General features: G+C 49.8%; 1 protein-coding gene across 1 annotated transcript in view; it reads left to right on the top strand.

Moving 5' to 3' along the window:
- Positions 1–19,724, top strand: part of Loxl2 (lysyl oxidase like 2) — an 85,054-nt gene that overhangs the window by 29,558 nt on the left and 35,772 nt on the right. Inside the window, exons 3-4 of the mRNA XM_027927049.3 lie at positions 3,438–3,613; positions 17,146–17,357. Coding sequence (XP_027782850.1) covers positions 3,438–3,613; positions 17,146–17,357 — 388 coding nt within the window. The remainder of the gene's footprint in view (positions 1–3,437; positions 3,614–17,145; positions 17,358–19,724) is intronic.

Below are 19,724 nucleotides of genomic sequence, written 5' to 3'. Positions count from 1 at the left end.
GCAGAGCCCAGGGCCTGGCATTCAAACGGAAGTTCGTTTATGATCTTTCTCCTCCAAAGGACCTGTTAATTTGTTCACACATCTCTTCTCTCATCAGGAGAAGCATTTCATAGAGTAAATGAGTGGAAAGAGTAAAAGGAAATTTTGCTTCTGATTGAATAGCTTTTTTGTGTCCAAAGTGTGAGCCTCATCTTGTGTCCCAAATACCACTTTCCCAGCAAGCTAGATGCCAGTCTATGCCTAGATCCATCCTGTGTTCCTGAAGGCAGGCCCAGAGGCTGACTGCACCAGAATCAGAACAATCTAGGAGATGGACACTAAGTGTATAGGGGGAAATCACAAAATAAAACAAAAAAATTGTTGTGAAATTGGGCTAAAGAGTAGACCAAGCATGGTGATGTCGTCTTGTTCTAAGTTCAGATTTACGTATTAAGAAAAAGTAATTGGCCAAGCTTAGGTAGTGTGAGCAGCCTCACTGGGGGTCCATTGAAGGTGCAGAAGAGAGCAGCTCTTGGGTGGCTTAGCTCCCTCAGCACTCCTGGGTGCTAACTTCCTAGGCTCCATCTCAAACGTGAAGCTAACTCCGTAGCATCCAGGCTTTGCAACTCTGCATGGTTCCTTTAAAGGTGTGCTGCTCTGCTCCAGCCCTTAGCGAGGATGGTTTCTGTCGCTGCAGATGGAATAAGGGCACCACTTCTTTTTACCATCAGCTCTTGGGCAGCGCAGCTACAGAACATTCCAAGGGAGAGGCCCCACTTGAAAGGTGGAGGGTCTTTTCCGTTGCCAGTACTTAGTAAGACAAACACGAGCTTGTTGTAGAAACAGCAATTGATTAGGGAGCATCTGTTTCAGTGGAGTTCCACGGCTTGGGAACCAGGCCAGATTGAGAAACCAGTTGGAAAACCTCAGCCCAGATGTTTTCAATAAACTCTTTGTTCCCACAACGTGTCTGAGGCGCTCTCCTTTGAGACCAGACTAACCATCCATCAGAGCAGACGCGTTCCAACCAGGCCTGGAAGTCAGAAGATTGGCCCTTGTGGCCTCCCTGACCTTAAAGAACCTCAGCTTCCCTCCTTGATTTTCTGATCTCTATAATGGGGGTGTTTTTAAATCTTCTTTTTTCCTTGATCATGGAGGCAGTAAAATGTATTGTTTTCCTGACTTCCTGGGAGGAGGAAAGGAAGACTGAGTATGTCCCAGGCAAACCCATTATTTTATTGGATCTCCATGGCTACCTGTTGATTGGGCATTGTTTTATTTGAAAAATGGGAACCAAGCTTGGTTAAGTAGCTGACCAAGTCACTAGTGCCCAAGTCCATGGTAGATGGGACTAGAACCCAGGTTTGTGGGACTCTAATGTTCAGTGGGCTTCTAAAAGGAGCCGTGAGAAAAACGAGACTCTTGGTTTTCTTTTCTTTTATTTGGTAGTGGCATTTATAAAAATCACTATTTAAAAACCCTCTAGCACCTTTAAAACATTTTTTTTTTTTGGAGAGAGGGGGTACCAGGGATTGAACTCAGGGGCACTCGACCTCTTAGCCACATCCCCAGCCCTATTTTGTATTTTATTTAGAGACAGGGGCTCACTGAGTTGCTTAGTGCCTCGCTGTTGCTGAGGCTGGCTCTGAACTCGCGATCCTCCTGCCTCAACCTCCCAAGCCACTGGGATTACAGGCGTGCACCACCATGCCTGGCATTTTCTTTTAATTTTTATTTTTAGTGGTGGTAAAACACACATAACATAAAATTTACGCCTTCACCATTTTGAAGTGCACAGTGCAGTAGTTCACTTTTAGGTACATTTAGCATGTTCACCTTTCCTGTGTAGACATCTCCAGAACATTTCCATCTTGCAGCACTGAAGCTCTGTGCCCATGAAACAAGCACGGCCCACTCCCCCTGCCCCTGGACCCTGATGACCCCATTCTGTTTCCTGTCTCTGTGAGAGTTTGTTCTAGATGCTCCATCTAAGTGGAATCATCTAGCATTTGTCCTTTCATGACTGGCTGACCTACTTCACCTGATGTCCCCAAGGTTTGTCCATGCTGTGATAGGTGTCAGAACGTTTTCCTCTTTAAGTCTGTTCCATTGTATTTATGTACCATGATTTGTCAACAGATACTAGACTTGCTTCCACCCCTTGGCCATTGTGCATAATGCTGCTGTGACCAAGGGTGTGCAGATACCTGTACGACACCCTGCTTTCAGTTCTTTTGGATATATACCCAGAATTGCCAGACTGTATGATAGTTTTATTTTACTTTTTTTGGGCACCAGGGATTGAACCCAGGGGTGCTTAACTACTGAACCACAACTCCAGCCCTTTTTTCAATATTTTTTATTTAGAGACAAGGTCTCACTGAGTTGCTTAGGGCCTCACTAAATTACTGAGGCTGCCCCAGTCTCCCGAGCCGCTGGGATCCAACTTGCTGCTTTCCATAGCAGGTGCATAGCCACACCAACACTCGTTATTTTCTGTGTTGTTTTGATAGTAGCCATCCTGATGGTGTAAGGTGGTATCTCACCGTGGTTAAACTCTAGTTCTTTGCACACTGGATTCTCTACTTAGCAGGTGACATAAAAGAGCAGGAGGTGAGCAGAATTCCACAACGGCCTTCTGGAATGTGAAGAGCTGGCTCTCTGGGTTAGTGTAGCTGGCCCATCTCTCAACCAGGCTTAATAAACATCAAGAAATGAAAAGGGCACTGAGCAGGGAATTGAGGCCCAGGCTCTGGGGTCAGAAGCCTGGCACATGTGGGCTACCTCTCTGAACCAGGGCTCTGCTTCCTTCATGTGGAAATAATCATGCCACCCTGTCCTCTTCCCCAAGGTATGGAAAGATCTAGGAGGTCATCCATGGGAAATTGCCCCCAAATCTGCAAATCTTCAATTGCAGAATAGCTTTGCTTTTCCCCAAGGGGTCAGAGGTCAGCCTCTACCACACATGGCAGGTGAAGCTGGCCTGTGCGATCGTCAGGAACACTAAAATCCTTCTCTTCCTTGTCATTACCATTTTGGGTAACTAAGAGGTGGCAGTAAACCGGGCACGTGCTATGTACTATCTAATCAACACACACCCCTACCGCTCAAGTGCCACTGTCACCCCACTTTAGCTTTAACCAGGATCATTCAGCTGAAAGTGCCTGAGCTAGAACTCAAACCCAGCTCAGTCGCTGATGCCCCTGCTTTTTCAGCTACACCATATGACTACTGAGCTTCAATCTGATTCTGTCTTAACTGTTTCCAGCCTCCCACTTCCCCAAATCCATCAGCTGCCTATTCCGGCAAGGGAATCCTGATGCTCTAGGACCAGATGCAATATCTTCACATGAAACCAAATGATGGCCACACAAAGCTGCCAAAAATCAGTACCCATCCCCCCAGACACCCGATCTGCATTGATATGGTGCTTGATTTCTCTCCTCTGCTTCCTTCAGGGCTCATCTGGTTGGACAATGTCCACTGCACTGGCAAAGAGGCGACCCTGGCAGCCTGCTCCTCCAATGGCTGGGGTGTCACCGACTGCAAGCACACAGAAGACGTTGGCGTGGTGTGCAGTGATAAAAGGATTCCTGGGTTCAAATTTGACAATTTGTTGTTCAACCAGATAGAGGCAAGTCACACGCTCTTGAAGACTTCCTTTTTAATTTTTATTTTGAGACGGGGGTAAGTTGCTGAGACTAGCTTGGAACTTGCAATCTTCCTGTAACTGAAATTCCTGGCTTCTTGATAACTTCGTCACCTGGACATTTTCCTTCTCCCATGTAACTCACTTCTTTCCTGATGATTTTAAGAAGTGTGTGTGTGAGCATAAACAAGGGAGACCTGCCCCAGTTGGATCTGTGTGTGAGGACACTTTGGGGATGGCATTCATGGGGAAAGGGAATTTCTGGCACAGAGAACAACTGGGGCAAAGTCAGGAGAACAGAGTGTGGCCTGGGATGATATTGGAGAGAAGATGCATCAAACATGCATGAGACCTGAAGCTAAAAAGGTGAGCAAGACACACCTCCTGAGCTTGCCCTTTGGACTGGGACCATGTACTTGTTATTATTTGATGGGTAACACATTTCCCTGGATTTTTCAGCCTAGCAACCATATTTTTTATCTCGCATGGTTTCTGAGAGTCGGGATGGCACAGTGGCTTAGCTGCTTGATTCTTCTCAGTTTCCTGAAGCTGCAATTAGGGCTGGGCTGGGGCTGGAGATTCCACCCCACCCCATGCTAATTCCTGTGTTTGTAGGCAGGCTTTGGTCTCTTTCTGGCCATGGGCGGGAGCCCTCTGTTTCCCTTGGCTTGGCCTCTCCATAGGTTGATTGAGTGTCTTCAAGACATGGTGACTGTCTGCCCCCACAGTGAGTGACGGTGAGAGGGCAGCACCAGGTAGGAGCCAAAGTCTCTTAAAACCTCATCTCAGAAGTGATGTCCATCATTTCTGCTGCATTCTCTTGATCGCACAGACCAACCCTGGTACTGTGTGGGAGAAGATGATATAAGGACATGAATACAGAAGACGGAGATCATTGGGGGCCATCTTGGAGGCTGGAAACCACTGGATAGTTGGTCCCAAATCTAGCTGAGGATCAGATTACAAATGCAGACTTGGGGCCTCGCCCCTGACCTCCTGCAATAGAACTTCCTGTTATAAGACCAACTTATTTTTCTAAGCTTCCTCTGATGACTCTAATGTTGCCAGTCCCAGTCAGCACTTAGAAGAGGCCAACAGGACTTGTGACCCTTTGACATTTATGGTGCAGTTTCAGATTGAGCTATTTTTTATTTTCCACAAACTTCACCCGAACAGCTAAACAGATGCCTCTTGCTCTCCTCATATGTGTAAGGTAGGACAGGAAAAGGTGGCAGTGAGACTCCCGTCCCTGTGGACCATGTTAACTCTCACCCCCAAGGGACGGTGGGATCTACCATGAACCCGGGTCAAGGAGCCTCACTGTGCCTTGGCCTCCAGTCCACCCCAGCAGTACTGCTGATGAAAGGTGACTTGAAATGGCCATATTTGGGCCCCAGAGGAAGTGCCCCCCCAGACTGTGGTCCATGTGTTTTCCTCTCGTGACTCACGCTGCCCTGCTTCTCTCTCTCTGTTCCCAGGGCAGGCCAAGTACGCTGGGAACAGGTCCAGCCTGCCCTGAGCATGGAAAGGATTCCCATCCATTCCTCAGCTGGAAGGGCTGGACCGCCTCCAGTAGATGCTTGGAAGTGTGCTCTTCCATTGGAGATAACCAGAGGGTGTGTTGCAGAGACACACTTTGCTTGGTAACTGAACTTTACCAACGGCAACTTTGCTTTACCATAGAATTGATTTGGAAGGTGGGCTTGTACAGCCCAGTCTCTCAGAATTTTCTACTCTTTATGACCTCGGGCAGAATAGTTAGTACCCATTGGTATGCATCTCATCCCTCTGAGAAGCCCTTGAGGGCAGGAGCTCTATCTTAGTGTAATTCTAGGTACCTCATGGGAATGGTGTCTCCAACTCCCAAATTTTCTTCTCCCCAGAAATGCAAGGCAGATATTCCTTAGGTGGAGGATCTAAACCAGTGATGAGAAAGACCTAGGAGCAAATCACCCCTTCATAGCATTTCCCTGCCTGATAGGACAGTGACCATCATATAACATCTTTAACAGACCTCCGTTCCACGCAGAACGCCAGGATAACTCACTGGGAGCGTCCAGTGAAGCGCCAGGCTTCTTGGCATAAGAAAAGAATGGATGGTGTGGATAAGAGGAAGATTGGCCAGAACATCAGTGGGTCTTGGGTTGAGGAAATGGGAACATTCATCTTCCACTAGAAAAAAATGATCCTGGAGAAAGGACTCTGTGAGTGACACTTCATTGGATAAATATTTATTGAATGCCTACTATGTGCCAGTTCCAATACTAAGCATTTGGGGTGGGGGTTAAGAGGGTCATATCAAAAGCAGAAATCTAATGGGATGGAAAAGGCATAGATGATCTGAAAAACATATTGCTGGAGGGAACTTTCTTATTCTTCCCTCGTAGGGAAGCTCAGTACCCATCTCTGTTCTGCACACTTGGTGGATGTCTGCTGCACATATCATGGTCTGGGACACCAGTTAAAAGAAGACATGGCTCTTAGAATGTGTGAGGGCAGGATGTGGGCCCTGGGGAAAGAGAAAGATTGTCCAGGCAAAAATCTCAGGGCCAAATGCATTTACAGTAATCCAGAGGGTCTGTCAGGGCAGACATCTGGTTTGAAGGGTCAGAGGACATTCACAGCCATCATCCTGCATTTTCCTAGAAGGCCACTCTCTCGCTGTCACACAGACCAATCTAGTGACCACGAGCCAGGGTGGAGCTTCCTTGCCCAGCCACAGACCCTGAACATAGGAATTTTCAGCTGACAGACTGTCCCCCAGGATTTTTTTCTTTGGTGTCCACTAAAAGTAGGTCATGTGGGGACCTATATTGAGGTTGCCTAAGGAAAGCCTTTGTGAGTTGCCAGAAAATTCTGGCATCTCAGGCATTGTGGCTTAAGTTCATGCTTACAGTCAGCCCTGACAGAGAGGGAGCCACCCAGACCACCTACAGGGGACACTTGAGTGATGCAGAGAAGTTTCTCCAAAATACCTGATGGAATGGCTTGTGTCAGCCGCTGAAGTCACGGAATCATTCCTTTTGGCTAAGAAAATGACATCTATTAAATTCTTGTGGATGAGAGGATGAGACATAGCTTTGGTGGCCATGCAGTTAGGTGGAGTCATTGGGTACTGACTAATGATACCCAGGGAGAACTAGTGACTAATTTAGATTGAGCACAGGGGATGGTCTCTAATGGTGGGCCTTAGGGCTCTGCTTCTGCTGACCCATCAAGCTTCAGGAATTATTAAGATTTGGGCTGATAAAATATTTAAGAAACAGAGAACTAGGAGGGACTGCTGGAGTTTAAAATTGTGGAATAAAGATTCAAGAAAACCACTGTAGGTTGAAATAACAGTCTCCAAATGTAACAATAATAGACTCAAAATGTAACCTATTAAGGAGAGATGTTACATTTTCCATAAGTTACCTTCAAGGTCCTGTGTCATGGTTCATGGAGAAAAGGAATCAGCCCCAAGAGTACAGGCAATAGGGAAAGTGACTAAAGAACATGATTATTAAAAAACAAACAAACAAAAAATAAAAAACCCAGTCTCTGTGGTGTTGATTGACTAAACACACAGCAGGGGCCAACTTGAAAAGTGAGTGCAAAGTTCTCCACAGAGACCGGGATGGTTTCAGGGACCTTGCCAGTTCAGCTCTAGTCCATCTCTTGACCAGGTCACACCAGCAGTACAGAAACACGCCTGGAAACCACATCGTCTAGGGACCAACAATTTTTCAGTCAAGAAGAGAGAGATGGACAAGGCGTGTTAGTTCTCTTCAAACGTCTGAGATACTACCATGGAGAGAAATTCTATAATACTGTCCACCTCTCACAGCTAAGACAGAGGGCCGGGTGTTGGAGCAGGTTTCAGCTGTGGGGAGCCCACAGTGGATGGCTCCCCAGAAGGGGTGAGCTCCATATCCCTGGAGGAGCGCAAGCAGGAACTAGACGACCTCCTGCCAGGGCATTACAGTCAGATTCCTACGTGGAGAAGGAGTGGGATTGGTGATTGCTGCACCCCAAGATCCCTTCTTTCCCTGAGACTGAAAATGTACCCACCTATCCCTCCTTGGAGGTGCCCACTAGCTAGCTCTTGGCACTGTAAACCCTTGGGTAGATTGGCACCACCTCTTCCCTGCCCCCAGACACACACACACACACACACACGGCCAACTAGTGCATGTGTTGTATGCTGGGGCCCTCTCCTGCCTCTTCCCTGGACCCTCACAACTTTGACCTTGAAATCAGATGCATCTTCTCAGCCTCACTCTTCCACATCCAAGGGTGTGTGTATATATAAGCCCTTCCTTGATAGGTTGGGACCTATGAATTCAAAAGTGGCTAGGAGCAAAGTGCAGTCCAAAATGAAGTGTCAGTTAGTGTTCTGTCTGCGTCTGTGACCCAGTTGTAAACCCCTGGGTTGATGGAGGTGAGGACACCCTTGTCTCTTCCCACCCCTACTCTTCAGAGATGTGACTTAGGCTCTGTGTTATACTCCCTCAGTGATGTCTAGAGATTGGGGACAGATCACAAAATTACAGATGACCCTTACAGGCTTGCACTTTCTCCACAGTGCATTAGAGTTACCCAAGCAGAAAACTGCACCAGCCTAGACCAAGGTCATTCCCCTCAGGGATGCTAGAGGCATAGGTCACGAAGTCTGGAGCCTGGCTGATGAAGTTTCACCTAATTGGCTAATTAATCGTGTTCTTGGATTTCTTTGGGCTCGGAGCATCCTGGGGGCTCCTTTGTAAATTCTCCTATAGATGGCGGAAACTTTCCCCTTCCTCAGATGAATGCCCTCACCAAGGGAGAGTTCACAAGTTGGACCTTATTAGCCAGTTTTCAGAACACTGGCAAATACCATGGTCAGTAAGCCACAGTGGCATTAGTTTCTCAGAATGACACAGCATGCACTCGTCATTTGCAAGGCAGTTTTAAATGCTCTGCAGGGGGAAGAATCAGAGCATTTCTATAAAAGTGCTTTGCAAGACTATAAAGTGCTGCAGTACATTGGTGTCCCTACTACTGATTCAAGAACTAAGTTCATCCCACTCAGGGATGCCAGAGGTATGAGTCATGAAGCTCGGGAGCCTGGCTGATGGAATTTCACTTGATGAGCTAACTGTGCTTCCCTGAACCCTGGCGTCTGCTCAGGGCTCACTCAGGGGCTCCTTGACACTTGGTAAATGCCTCTCCAGAGGCAAGAGAAAGGGCATCTGCTTCTCATGGGTGGTCATGTGACTATTTCATCCAGGAAATTAGCAGGACGGGATCTCAGTTCTCCCCTCTCCCAACACAGACTGTTCCGTCTGGCTGTGGATTCTCACTTTTAGACCCTGGAGTTGGAGACTTGAGTTCCAGTCTCATAGACTGAGTCTTGCAGCTGTGTGTCCAGAGTGGCTGACCCCGTGGGTCTCTGGACACTGCACTGCAAAAGAGAAGTTTGGCTGGTAGAAGAAAATGAGGCTTGGGTCAATAGCAAAAAAGGAGGTAGGCAGGAGCAAATAATAAAACATGCAATATGTGGATTCCAGGAAAATAGATTGTTTTTAAACCCAGAAAACAGCCCCAACCAAACCTCCCAGGGTTTCAAAGGCTCTTAAACCATGAGGCTTTGTTTCCTGTCTGTGGGGGTAGACAAGTTGGAAAAAGCATTAGATAAGGAGAGATGACAACTCCAGACACCCTTCTGAGCAAACCCCTGTTCCCTGGCTGGTTTGCACATTGCTAGGTCATGTGTTCCAGAAGGCTCCTGGCCGGGCCATGGGTTGTTACACCAGGAAACAGGAGTGCGTCTTTCCCCTCCTTACCCTCCCTCTTCCCTGCCCATTTTTAAAAGTTTCTTTTGCAAAAAAAGCAAATAGGTTACCCGGGCTGTGAGATTGACATGTTGCCTATCCCCAACTGACTCTGAGCCTCAGTTTCTCCCCGTGACAGGAGGCAACCTAGGAAGGTCTGAGAGGCCCACAGAGAGATGAAGAGGACAGAGCCGGGAGGTCATTCATTTCCACTAGAGGGGAGAATCTGGCACCCCTACCCTCTGCTCTCTTGCATTCTTCTGGAAGGACTTGGGAGACCTGAAAAAGCCCTTTCTTTTCCTCTTAACCACAGGGACTAGGGTTGCTGTGAATTTTTTAAATCCCAGGAGACCTGGTTTTTATTAGTCACAGTCAGCTGCCAAATGTTCCAACATCACCCTCCCAAGCAACAGGCTTATCTGTCTGCATCTTGGGGATCCAGGGCGTGGAGGCCCCAAAGAAAGAGTCTCTAGAGAGAGTTCCAGAAGAGTGAGCACTTCCCAGCCGGGAGCTTCATTGTCCTCTTCCTGGCAGGTTGCATTAGGAAAGAAAGGGGCCTATTTTCACCCGTGTGCAGTTTAGAGAGGGGTGACCCCTTCCCCCAGATTACTGAAACATAACTGGACAGCTTCCCTGTGGTAGGAGAAATGGTAGCAATGAGTGATTTGTGCTGGAGTCTTTGGCAGAGAGTGAAGAGCAGAGGAAGAGACCTGCAGCCCTGCATCCTAGGCCACCTGGGCTGTCAGATGAAGCTGTCCTGGCTGTCATCTCTCCCGCCTCCCAGGGCGCTTAGGCAAGAGGAAGTATAGGATCCTGCCCGGCACTCATATTCCAGGATTCTATTATTTTCTGAGAGCCTCCCTGTGGCTAGGGCTTGCCAGGCATCACAAGGGACACAAGAGAAGGAGCTCTAAGGTGACCTATTTTCCCAACCAAAAATAGGTCACAGTGTCTGAAAAAGCAAGAGTGTTTATGCAGATAACAGAATAAAATATTTGAAACTGTGCACACCCTCGTGGATCTGGAAAATTGGTTTTTGGCCAAGGTGGAGCCCATGGGACCTTGTGCAAAGTTTAAACATCATTCTAACCATTGGTGAGATGAAACAAACAAGTAAGTAAAGTCATACTTATTTAAAGATGACATAAATGAACCAGGAGCATTACCATTTGTTTTAGGTGACAGAAATGAATGAGCAGTTTTACACTCAAAGTTATATGGATGGGACAGTACATTGTGTGGCCGTCTGGAGAAGAGAAGATTGATGAGAGAGAGAAAAGGGGGAAGGTTGTTCTATGGAAGTGGGGCTGAGCAGGGTGGAAGAAAGCCTGTCCCTGATCTGGTGGGCAGCCCCGTTCTGTAGGGTGGTCTGGTGCCACAAGTAGGACAGGGCTGGTAGTGTCCAGCTTGGCTCTGCAAGAGGCTTGAGTGCTTCATCTGAGGCACCTCAGCCATGCTGGGTGGCCAATGTTGAGGAATCTCCTACCTCCTCCCCATGAGACTGTCTGTAGCTACAGGATCTGTTCATTCACTTCATGTGTTTTCATTGAACACCTATACTGGGCAGGAGGATAAAGGGGTTGCCTCCTCCAGCTTGCTATCCAGCAATGGAGAAAGATGGTTTCAGGACCCATTGCTTGGTTACCATGGTGATGATTGCTATGAGGAACCAGGGTGCATGGGGGATGATCTGGCCTGGCCCAGGGCTCACCTGGTCTTTAGCCTCAGAACTCCACCAGGGACCGAGGAACTGCTGGGCCAGAGGGGCTGGTAGCTGGAACAGGTGGCTTTCGCTTCCTGCTGATGGCAGGCCTTGCCTATTCTCCAAAGAAGCAGCCTCTGTTACCTGCCCAAGTGCTTCCAGGTTGGAAAATGTAACTGAGAACATTCCATTTCCCAGCAGCGTTTGCACAGCTTTTGATTTATAGGAGGAAGCCCAAACGGACTGCTGGCTTTTTCCTCCGGTGGCGTCAGTATGACCTCAGCTCTCCTTGTCCCCTACCACACCCCTGCCCCCCACTGCTCTCTATCCTGTAGAGCCTAGCAACAGGAGTCCCTGAAATGCCTTTCCTATCTCCCTTTATTCTGTCTGACTGGGTCAGAAGTCAGTCTCTGGCTAGAGAATGTTACCCGCAGCTTCTTAAACTATGGATTCCTGATTTGATCATCCAAAGGGGATAATTACAGTGTAGGAGACGTTTCTAACACAATTTCCTCGCACTGTTTATAGACAGTCTGCTTTTTGCTCTTTGCACATCTGGACCTATGCTGAGGATCAGATAGCATCTCATTCAGCTCATTAACCATTTATTGGTGTCAGGTCTTAGGGGAAGTGGAGGTGACATGTTGAATAGTTCTGGTGACAAGAGAAATGCCTGGACAAAATGCCACGTCCCCATGTCTATCCATAAGTCCTGTAAGCAGTGCTTATATTAGGAAGAGACACAAAAAGTACCTGGCTGTTTATTTTGCATGCAACTAAGAACAAAGGAAGTCTTTATTAAAGTTTCTGGCTTGGGTGCCCGACATTTCTAATTAAGCTAAACTCCTATTGTTAGATTTTAAAATGTATATCATTGGCGTATTTAAAAATGTTGGAGGACCCACTGTGTGGCTGGTACTAAGAGCTGTGGGTAATACAAATAATGATCGAGGTGCAGTTTTGCCCTTTGGGAGATTAACAGTACAAGTGGGTGGCAAAGACACCAGGAAAGATAAATATTAGTACTGGTAGTCATGGAGAAGGTGGTGCTGTCTCTTCCCCTCTGGCCTAGGCACCTCATGGCAGCAAGGAACTCACCATAAATCTTGTGTGTCCCAAAGTCTCATACAACCCCTGGGATGTAGCAGCCCTCAACAGATATTTATGAATGATTAACTTGAGAGTTAATCCTGAGGGTTGGTAGGATTCTGATAGATAGAGAGAAGGGAAGAGGGAATCGCAGAGGATGGCTTGAGCCAATGATGTTGGGAAGCCCCAGACAGGTCTAAGCAAGATGTGTGGGTACACCATGGTCAGAGTGGATGAGTCTGTGGGTGGATGGGAGCTTAAACCAGAGCCCAGCAGACAGTACGGGGCTGACGGGAGATGATGGGATTAGGATGCCCTTCTGGTCCATCCACAGTTCTCCCTGCCCACCTGCCTGTGCAATAGAAGCGGGGCAGAAAACTTGGTGGAGACAGAAAGGCATTGCCGACGCCAACTACGAGTGAGGAAGAGAGGGTGGGAAAGGAGTTGAGGCTTGTGGTCTGCCAAGCTGGCTGGGCAGCAGCTTCACTCGGCTCCCTGAGAGGAAGAAGGACTGAGGGCATCTTGGGTGTGTTTGGTTGAAGGTGCTGAGGAAGCTGGCAGGCTGGCAGCGGGGAAGATGGGTCTGAGTCTGGCAGGCCATTTTAAAAAATAGGCAAATAAAGACAGCCACAGGCTATAAAAGCAAGATGCAGGAACGTGTCAGCTTTAGAGGATGACAGTGTGCTATGTGAACAGAGGGCGTGGGGAACTAGCTTGTGGTAGGTTCTAGTTAGATGTTGGTTGCATAATGCTACATCTCCCTACCCGGGCACCGCCCCCCAGGATGACTTCTCAGAGGGAAGGCCTGTGATGAAATCAAAGTGGGTGTTATAGGACCGAGGAAAGGGGACAGGTCATGGAGGGAGATCAGGCCTTGCAAACGTCCCTCCTGGGAGGCCGTTTGTCCAGGGCTGAGCTTTTAGACCAATGTTGAGTAGGTACTTAAGGCTCATTTTCCCCTTCGCTTTGCTTCTCCCCCTGGTTCCCTGATGCAATCTTCAGCTAAACTTTCAAGATGCAGTTCTCACTGGCGACAGCCCCAGACTGTTCCATTTTGGAATTTGAAGTCACGGACAGATGCTGCAGATGTTAAATGGCATCCGGGCATGAGCCTGGTGTCCCAGCCCCCAGGCTCCCTCCTCAGCCCCTCTTTCCACCAATCCACTGGCTGAAGCTCAGCGAGTCCCTGGCCTCACTGCACCTTGGGTTTCCCTTCTGGAAGCAGGTGCTTCTATCTAACTCTCAGGGCCTCCCTGAGTGACAGAATGTGATGAGTGGGGGGGGGGGGGGGATGGGAAAAGTCCCAGAATTTTTGGAAGTCCTTAGGAGGGAACCCTTTTGGAGGCCTGTGCCACTATTATCTCTTGCCAAAGGGGCAGCATTCAGGTTTTCGGGGGTTTTTTCGTTGGTGGTGTGTTTGCTTCTTTGTTTTTGAAACAGGGTCTCGCTAAGTTGCCCAGGCTGGTCTCAAAGTCACCAACTTCCTGCCTCAGCGTCCTGAGTAGCTGGGAATAGTACTGTACCCAGCTTTCTCATTTGAATTTTTAAATGAGCCAGGTGCTTGATGATCTTCTAGGCTATTGGGCTTAATGTTAAATTGGCAAGTTTAGAGAGCCCTTTGTTAAAAAAAGACAAATGTGTGTCTATTTTCAAACCTCCTCTTTTGGGGCTGAACTTCTGGGAAAAAGAAAATCTAGCACTTGTGGTTTCAGAAGGGATTCCACAGCAGTGAAGTAGGGGACCGTGCATGCCTGCATGTGGTGTCCAACCCGAGCTCTCCCGGGAGCCTGGAGGAGCTGGTTCACTCGCACAAGTGCCCAGTGCAATCTACTGAGGGCTGCCCCGCTGCTCCCACTGGCCTGAGTATGAGAGCATCTGGGGCTGAATTCTCCCCTCCATACATAGTCCAACCTGACACACAGGTGCAGTCCTGGGCTTCAAGTGTGCACAGCACCAGGCAGGCCCTGAGGGGACCACCCAGAAGTCTGAGCCCTGCGTGTCCTCTGAAATACCAGGTAATGGACAAGCCTTGGGCATGAGAGTGAGGGCTGCTTGGAGTGTGGTGGTCAATATGGCCTGGAACACAGGCTTGGAGTCAGGACTCGGTTTTTATCCTGCTTTACTGCATATTGGCTTGTGAACTTGGGCAAGTTGCAAAACCTCACCAAGTCTTTTCATGTCTTCACTTGTAGGTTGGTATACCCTGAATCAAGAGCTCCGATCAATAGATGCAAAGGTCTATGCACAGAGCCTCGTGTACAATTGATTGCTATTTGATTAGTGATGGCTCTCTGGATCACTCTTCAAAGAAGAGGCAGGGCACTGTGGGATGTAGGGAAGAAGCCTGGCAAGGTCCACAGAGTCTATATTTTGTTGAGTGTATGAGTGATTGAAAGTGATTCAAGCCTTACAGAAGGGGAAAGATTTGGTTCCAGGGAGTGAGGGAAAGACGCGCCGTTTCAGAAGAGGGAGTGCAGCTCCTATCCTGACTGCTTTCCTGAGGCAGTGGAGGGACAGGTCCCTTTCCATCTGTCCACAGACTCACACTCCACACATAGAGGGTGACACAGGCACATACCCACAACTGGTCACATGCATGTCATCATGCACATGGACACAAATGCAGATACTAGCTCCCAGAGACACACATGCAGATTCTGACACACATGACACGTAGACACAGGGACATGCACGCGCAGGCGCGTGCACATACATCCTCTTTTGGAAGAAGAATGAGGACGGTGGCAGCTGGGCCTCGCTGCCCACGTCCTGGAGCCCACAGTCGACTGGGGGGACCCTGCACTGAAACAGGAGAGGGCCAGCTTACTTTGGCAGGTGGGACGGTGTCTGCTGGCCTCGAGCCTGTGGCCAGCATGGGTCTTCCTCCTCCTATAGTAGCAGTGCTGAGGGTCACGTCTCCTGTCAGCCAGCCTACGCTGCTGCCCCACAGCCAAGGAAGGGATCTGTGAATGGAATGAGGTCAGCCTGGAACTTTCCTTCTGGGCATGACGCATTCCACACTGGAATGCCAGCCAGCCTCCCCAGGTGGGGAGAGGCAGGAGGGGCTGGCTCACGGACTGGGGTTAGACCTCAGGCCCCCTCTTGGCTCATCCCTGTCCACGTGTCTCGGTGGCACGGGTCCTAGGGCCTGAATGAGGGCTGTAAAGGATCCAGGATCCAGGCTGGGAAACATAATGCTGCCGCTGGCAGCTTTCCTTCCGCTCTGCGTGGAAGGAAATTGGGGCCAAATGCCATCACTCTGGGCCACATACTTTCCACCACCTTGCAGGATTTGTGGAGCAGTAACTGGCTTTGGACCCTGAAGCTGGCGGGAGGATTTGAGTCCCTGGGCACCCAAATAATGCTTCTGTTCAACCTTGTGGTTCATTTGCATCCTGGCTGGACAGGCTCGGGTGCTCAGGTCACTGGGTTCCAGCCTTCCAGTCTCACCCTCACCAGCTCCACGTCTCCCTCCCTGGCCCAGCTTAGGGTGTGTCTTACACCGCACCTCAGGGTGGTCCAGGGGAGGAAACTGGAATCAATCATTTGGTTCCCTTGCCTGAAAATGGGAATGATGAGAACTGTAAACCACCTTGTTCTGCAGCTGAGGGTTGAACAAGAGATCACACAGCAATGGAAAGCACTCTTGATAGCTGATTCAATTATATACTGCATTTTTGTGGTGTCCGGGGATTGATTTGGAGCTGGGGACATTGAGAGGGCTGGAGGCATAGGTGGAATCAGTCATGAAGTGCCATGAGCATCTCTCTAAGTCATTTGTGCATTGTATAAATAAAGAGGAGTCAGTCAAAGAACAAGTTAGATCAGTGTCTTGGAAAGAGCTATCTGGTGGCTGACAGATGGGTGGGGACAGGGACTCAATTAGAGACTGTTGCAAGAGCTGGCCGTGCCCCCCTAGAGCAGGAGCAGGGGCAGAAATAGGGGGGCTGAAGGTCAGAGATTCAGAATGGAGCTTCCTTAGGATTTGGGGACTGATGCAGGATGCCCCAAAGAAGCCTAAAGAGTGTCAGTGTGACTCCAAGGAACCCCCTCCTACTGTTTCTCTCATTGGGCGTGGCCTCTGGAGGCCCCCTCCTTCTGGGCGGTAGGCATGGCGCCGGGCATTCAAGCTCAGTGTCAGTGAGGAGGAGAACCCACGTGACAGGGAGAAGAGCGCTTCCTTCCATCCGCCCCTCCAGCCTCTTTGGCTTCCTCGAGGGCCCTGCCAATGAATCCTCCCAACCCTGACCCCGGTCTCTACCTGCCACTGCCCAGAAAGATGAGGAGGGGACTTTCCAAGCACCTGGAGCATTCAGAATCTCACCTTGCCTCAACCAAGTAACTGTCCCCCAACCCTATTTATCTACCTTCCCGGCCCCTTGCACACACTGGACACCCACCTCATTTCCCTGGGAGCCCTGCCCCTTCTCCAGCCTCTGGGGAGAGGAATGCAGGATATGAGGTAGTGCCACCTGCTTTAGGAGACCTGGGGCTCATCTTCCTGGAACTTCAGTTCACCGAGGTTGTTGGGGGAGGCACGCACACGTGCACACACACACACTCATAGGCACATGCACACACATTTTGGAGTAAAATGTAAAACCCAGATTATTTTACATGAAAATTCAAAGATCACTTTCTCATGCTCTGATTTCTCAGACCTATGCAGGGGGAAGCTACTGCCCACGGCCCTCTGGGCACTTTGGTAGGCTGTTGGGAACTCCTGGGTCCCTCAATTCTTCTCTGATTGCTCCAGGTCACGCTTGCTCCCCCCGATCCCTGCAGTCACACTCCCCCACCCATAGCACTGTGTTTTGGGCTGGGTGGTCATCGGGGGCATCGTATCCCTCTGTTATTGCTGAGGGAGTTCTTGCTGCCTGGCATCCCTTCTGGGGTTGGCCAGGGTGGTCACCCCTCTGCTTCCCTCTCTCCAGAACCTGAACATCCAGGTGGAGAACATCCGGATCCGCTCCATCTTCTCAGCCTTCCGCCATCGCATGCCCGTGACAGAGGGCTACGTGGAGGTGAAGGAGGGCAAGACCTGGAGACCGATCTGTGACAAGCACTGGACGGCCAAGAATTCCCACGTGGTGTGTGGCATGTTGGGCTTCCCCAGAGAGAAGATCTACAACACCAAGGCATACAAGTAAGGGGCTGTGCCAGGCGGGCTCTTCCTGGGTGCTCGCCCTCCTGCTTTGTCAACAAGTCAGGGCTGGTGACTGGCCATCCACAGCCCTCACAGCTGGGCAGGCTGGCGTCCTTCCAGCAAGCCTGCGTGGACCCTACCTGTGAGAGGCTCGCAGCCCTGGGAGATGGGCCTGCACCTGAGCTAGGAGAGAATGGAAAGGCTTAGGAAAGGTCAAGGGCAAGCTGCTCCTGACCCGGAAGTCCCTCCTCTCGGTGCTGACGGGCAGCTCATAGACCAGGTAGCCTGAATAAGGGCAATACACAGGCTGGGCCAGGCAAAGACAGTTCCAACTTTAGAAGAAATGTTGGCTTCCCCTCAGCAATGATTGCTCAGAAATCTGGGACTTGCAGAAATTGTGAGGTAATTGAGAAACCGATCAACTCAGTGCTCTTCAACCAATCCCAAATAAACCTGACAGCGCTGTGATGATTCCCAAGGTGAATTTCACCCAGGGGGAGAAAGGTAGATAGTGGTAGGATTTAGAGCTGTTTGACCTGAGGGGTGTCCAGGGAAAGGATTTGGGTGCCCTGACAAGCTGTGGGTAGGGTATGCAGCCATCCCTCAGTGTCCCTGGGGGACTGGTTCCAGCACCCCTCTCCTACACTAAAATCCACACTCAAGTCCCTTATGTCAAATGATGTCCTTTTCCCATATAACCTACACACATTCTCCTATATACTCTGAATCCTCCCCACATGACTTATAATGCCTAATACATTATACATGTTGCTTAAAGAGTTGTCGTGATGTATTGTTTAGGGAATAATGACAAGAAAATAGTCTGTACATCTTCAGTGCAGATATTTTTTTTTCATAGCATTTTTGACCCAAGTTTGGTTGAATCTGCAGGTGCAGAATCCTAGGATAGAGAGCCCCTGGAATTCGGTTGAAAGTGAGGTTTTCCTGTCTCTGTGCTGACTGTGTGCCAGGAACTGTTCTTTTTCATTTAATCTTAGCAATGCTACCAAGAAGTGGGGTCTAGTTTCAAGCTGAGGAAACTGGAGAAAAGTCACAGAACCAGTAAGTGGCAGATCCAGGCCTCGGGTGCAGGGTCCACCCTCCTGGAAAGTGCCCTCTCACGCTGCCTCTTCCTGACTTTGGATTCAGGCCCTAGCTCTACCTCTGGTTTCCTGAGGTGCAGGGTAAGCTGTGTCCCTCTGGGCACCTGGCCCTGTCCTGCCTGGTCATGGTCTAAACACAGATAAAGAGGGCTACGCTTTGCTCCTAGCCCCCAGCCCACCATGTACAAGAGTGAGTGTGGACAGCACCCTGGGGTGACACAGTGGTGAGTGCCACCCTACAAGTCCCTGAAAAGGGCTCAGACCTTGTTGGCACCAGGAGGTCTCTATCACCTGAATATTTGGGGGACCCCCACCAACTGGCTAGCTCTCCCTGGCGACACACTCTGGTCTCGGCTTTTGCTACCAATGGGAGAGAGGAAACCCAACTCCTCCCCCACAGGCTTCCTCCCTGGCTGACCCCACCTGAGCCCCAGCCGGGCCACAGGTCTGAGCTGGGCAGTATTGGCTTGTTCGGATGGCATTAGAAAGCTGTCTTCACCTGTGGCTATCAAAGTCCCTCTCCTGCTTTTGAGGAGGCCATCTGAGGCCACTTTGAGCATGGCCCCCAGTAATCGTCACGTGTTTGAACTGCTCCCTGCTCTTGCCACCCCCACAGTGTGGATTTCTCTTTTTAACTGAGAGGAGGGAAAGGATTTGAAGGCCAGGAGTTGTCCCAGGTGGTTAGGGTCAGGGTCACAGCGAGGGGGTGGCAGGAGGGTGTGAAGCCTCCTGAGCGTCTCTCTGTAAGCCTCTCTGTTGTTTGGGGGTTAGTCTCTGGGACTCAGTGGCTAGTTGGGCCTCTATGTGCTCTGGGATAAAGGGAAGAATTTCTGGTGGTACTTCTAGGGCTGAGCTGGCAGAGACTGGAGGGAGCTAATGGCACAGAGCCAGGGCTCCTGGATTGCAGCAAGCCTCGGAGATCACTGGCCCATGTCTGCAGTCTGCAGAGGAGATGGAGACCTGAGGGTAGTGGGCCTCAGACACACTGCCTGCTCCTGAGGAGCCTTCAGGACTGCTCAGGGCTGCTCCACGACAGCTGTCCTCTGAGGTCTACACCACGACCGTGGCAGTTCCTCATGGTGTGGCAGGTCCTCCTGGTGGCCAGGCCAGCTCGGCAGGGCTGGGGCACTGCTGATTTGGGAAACAGGATATCCAGGGACCCCGCTCAGAGGTTGAGGCCCACAGAAGCCTAGAAGCCAAGACTGAGGGCCTTCGTGGTCCCTGAATCAGTAGCTTCCAGTAGCACCTTTCCCCATCTCCCATT

This window comes from Marmota flaviventris, chromosome 3 (genome assembly GCF_047511675.1).
Source record: "Marmota flaviventris isolate mMarFla1 chromosome 3, mMarFla1.hap1, whole genome shotgun sequence".
In the NCBI taxonomy this organism is placed as follows: Eukaryota; Metazoa; Chordata; class Mammalia; order Rodentia; family Sciuridae; genus Marmota; species Marmota flaviventris.
This window is presented reverse-complemented; position numbering and strand designations above follow the sequence as displayed.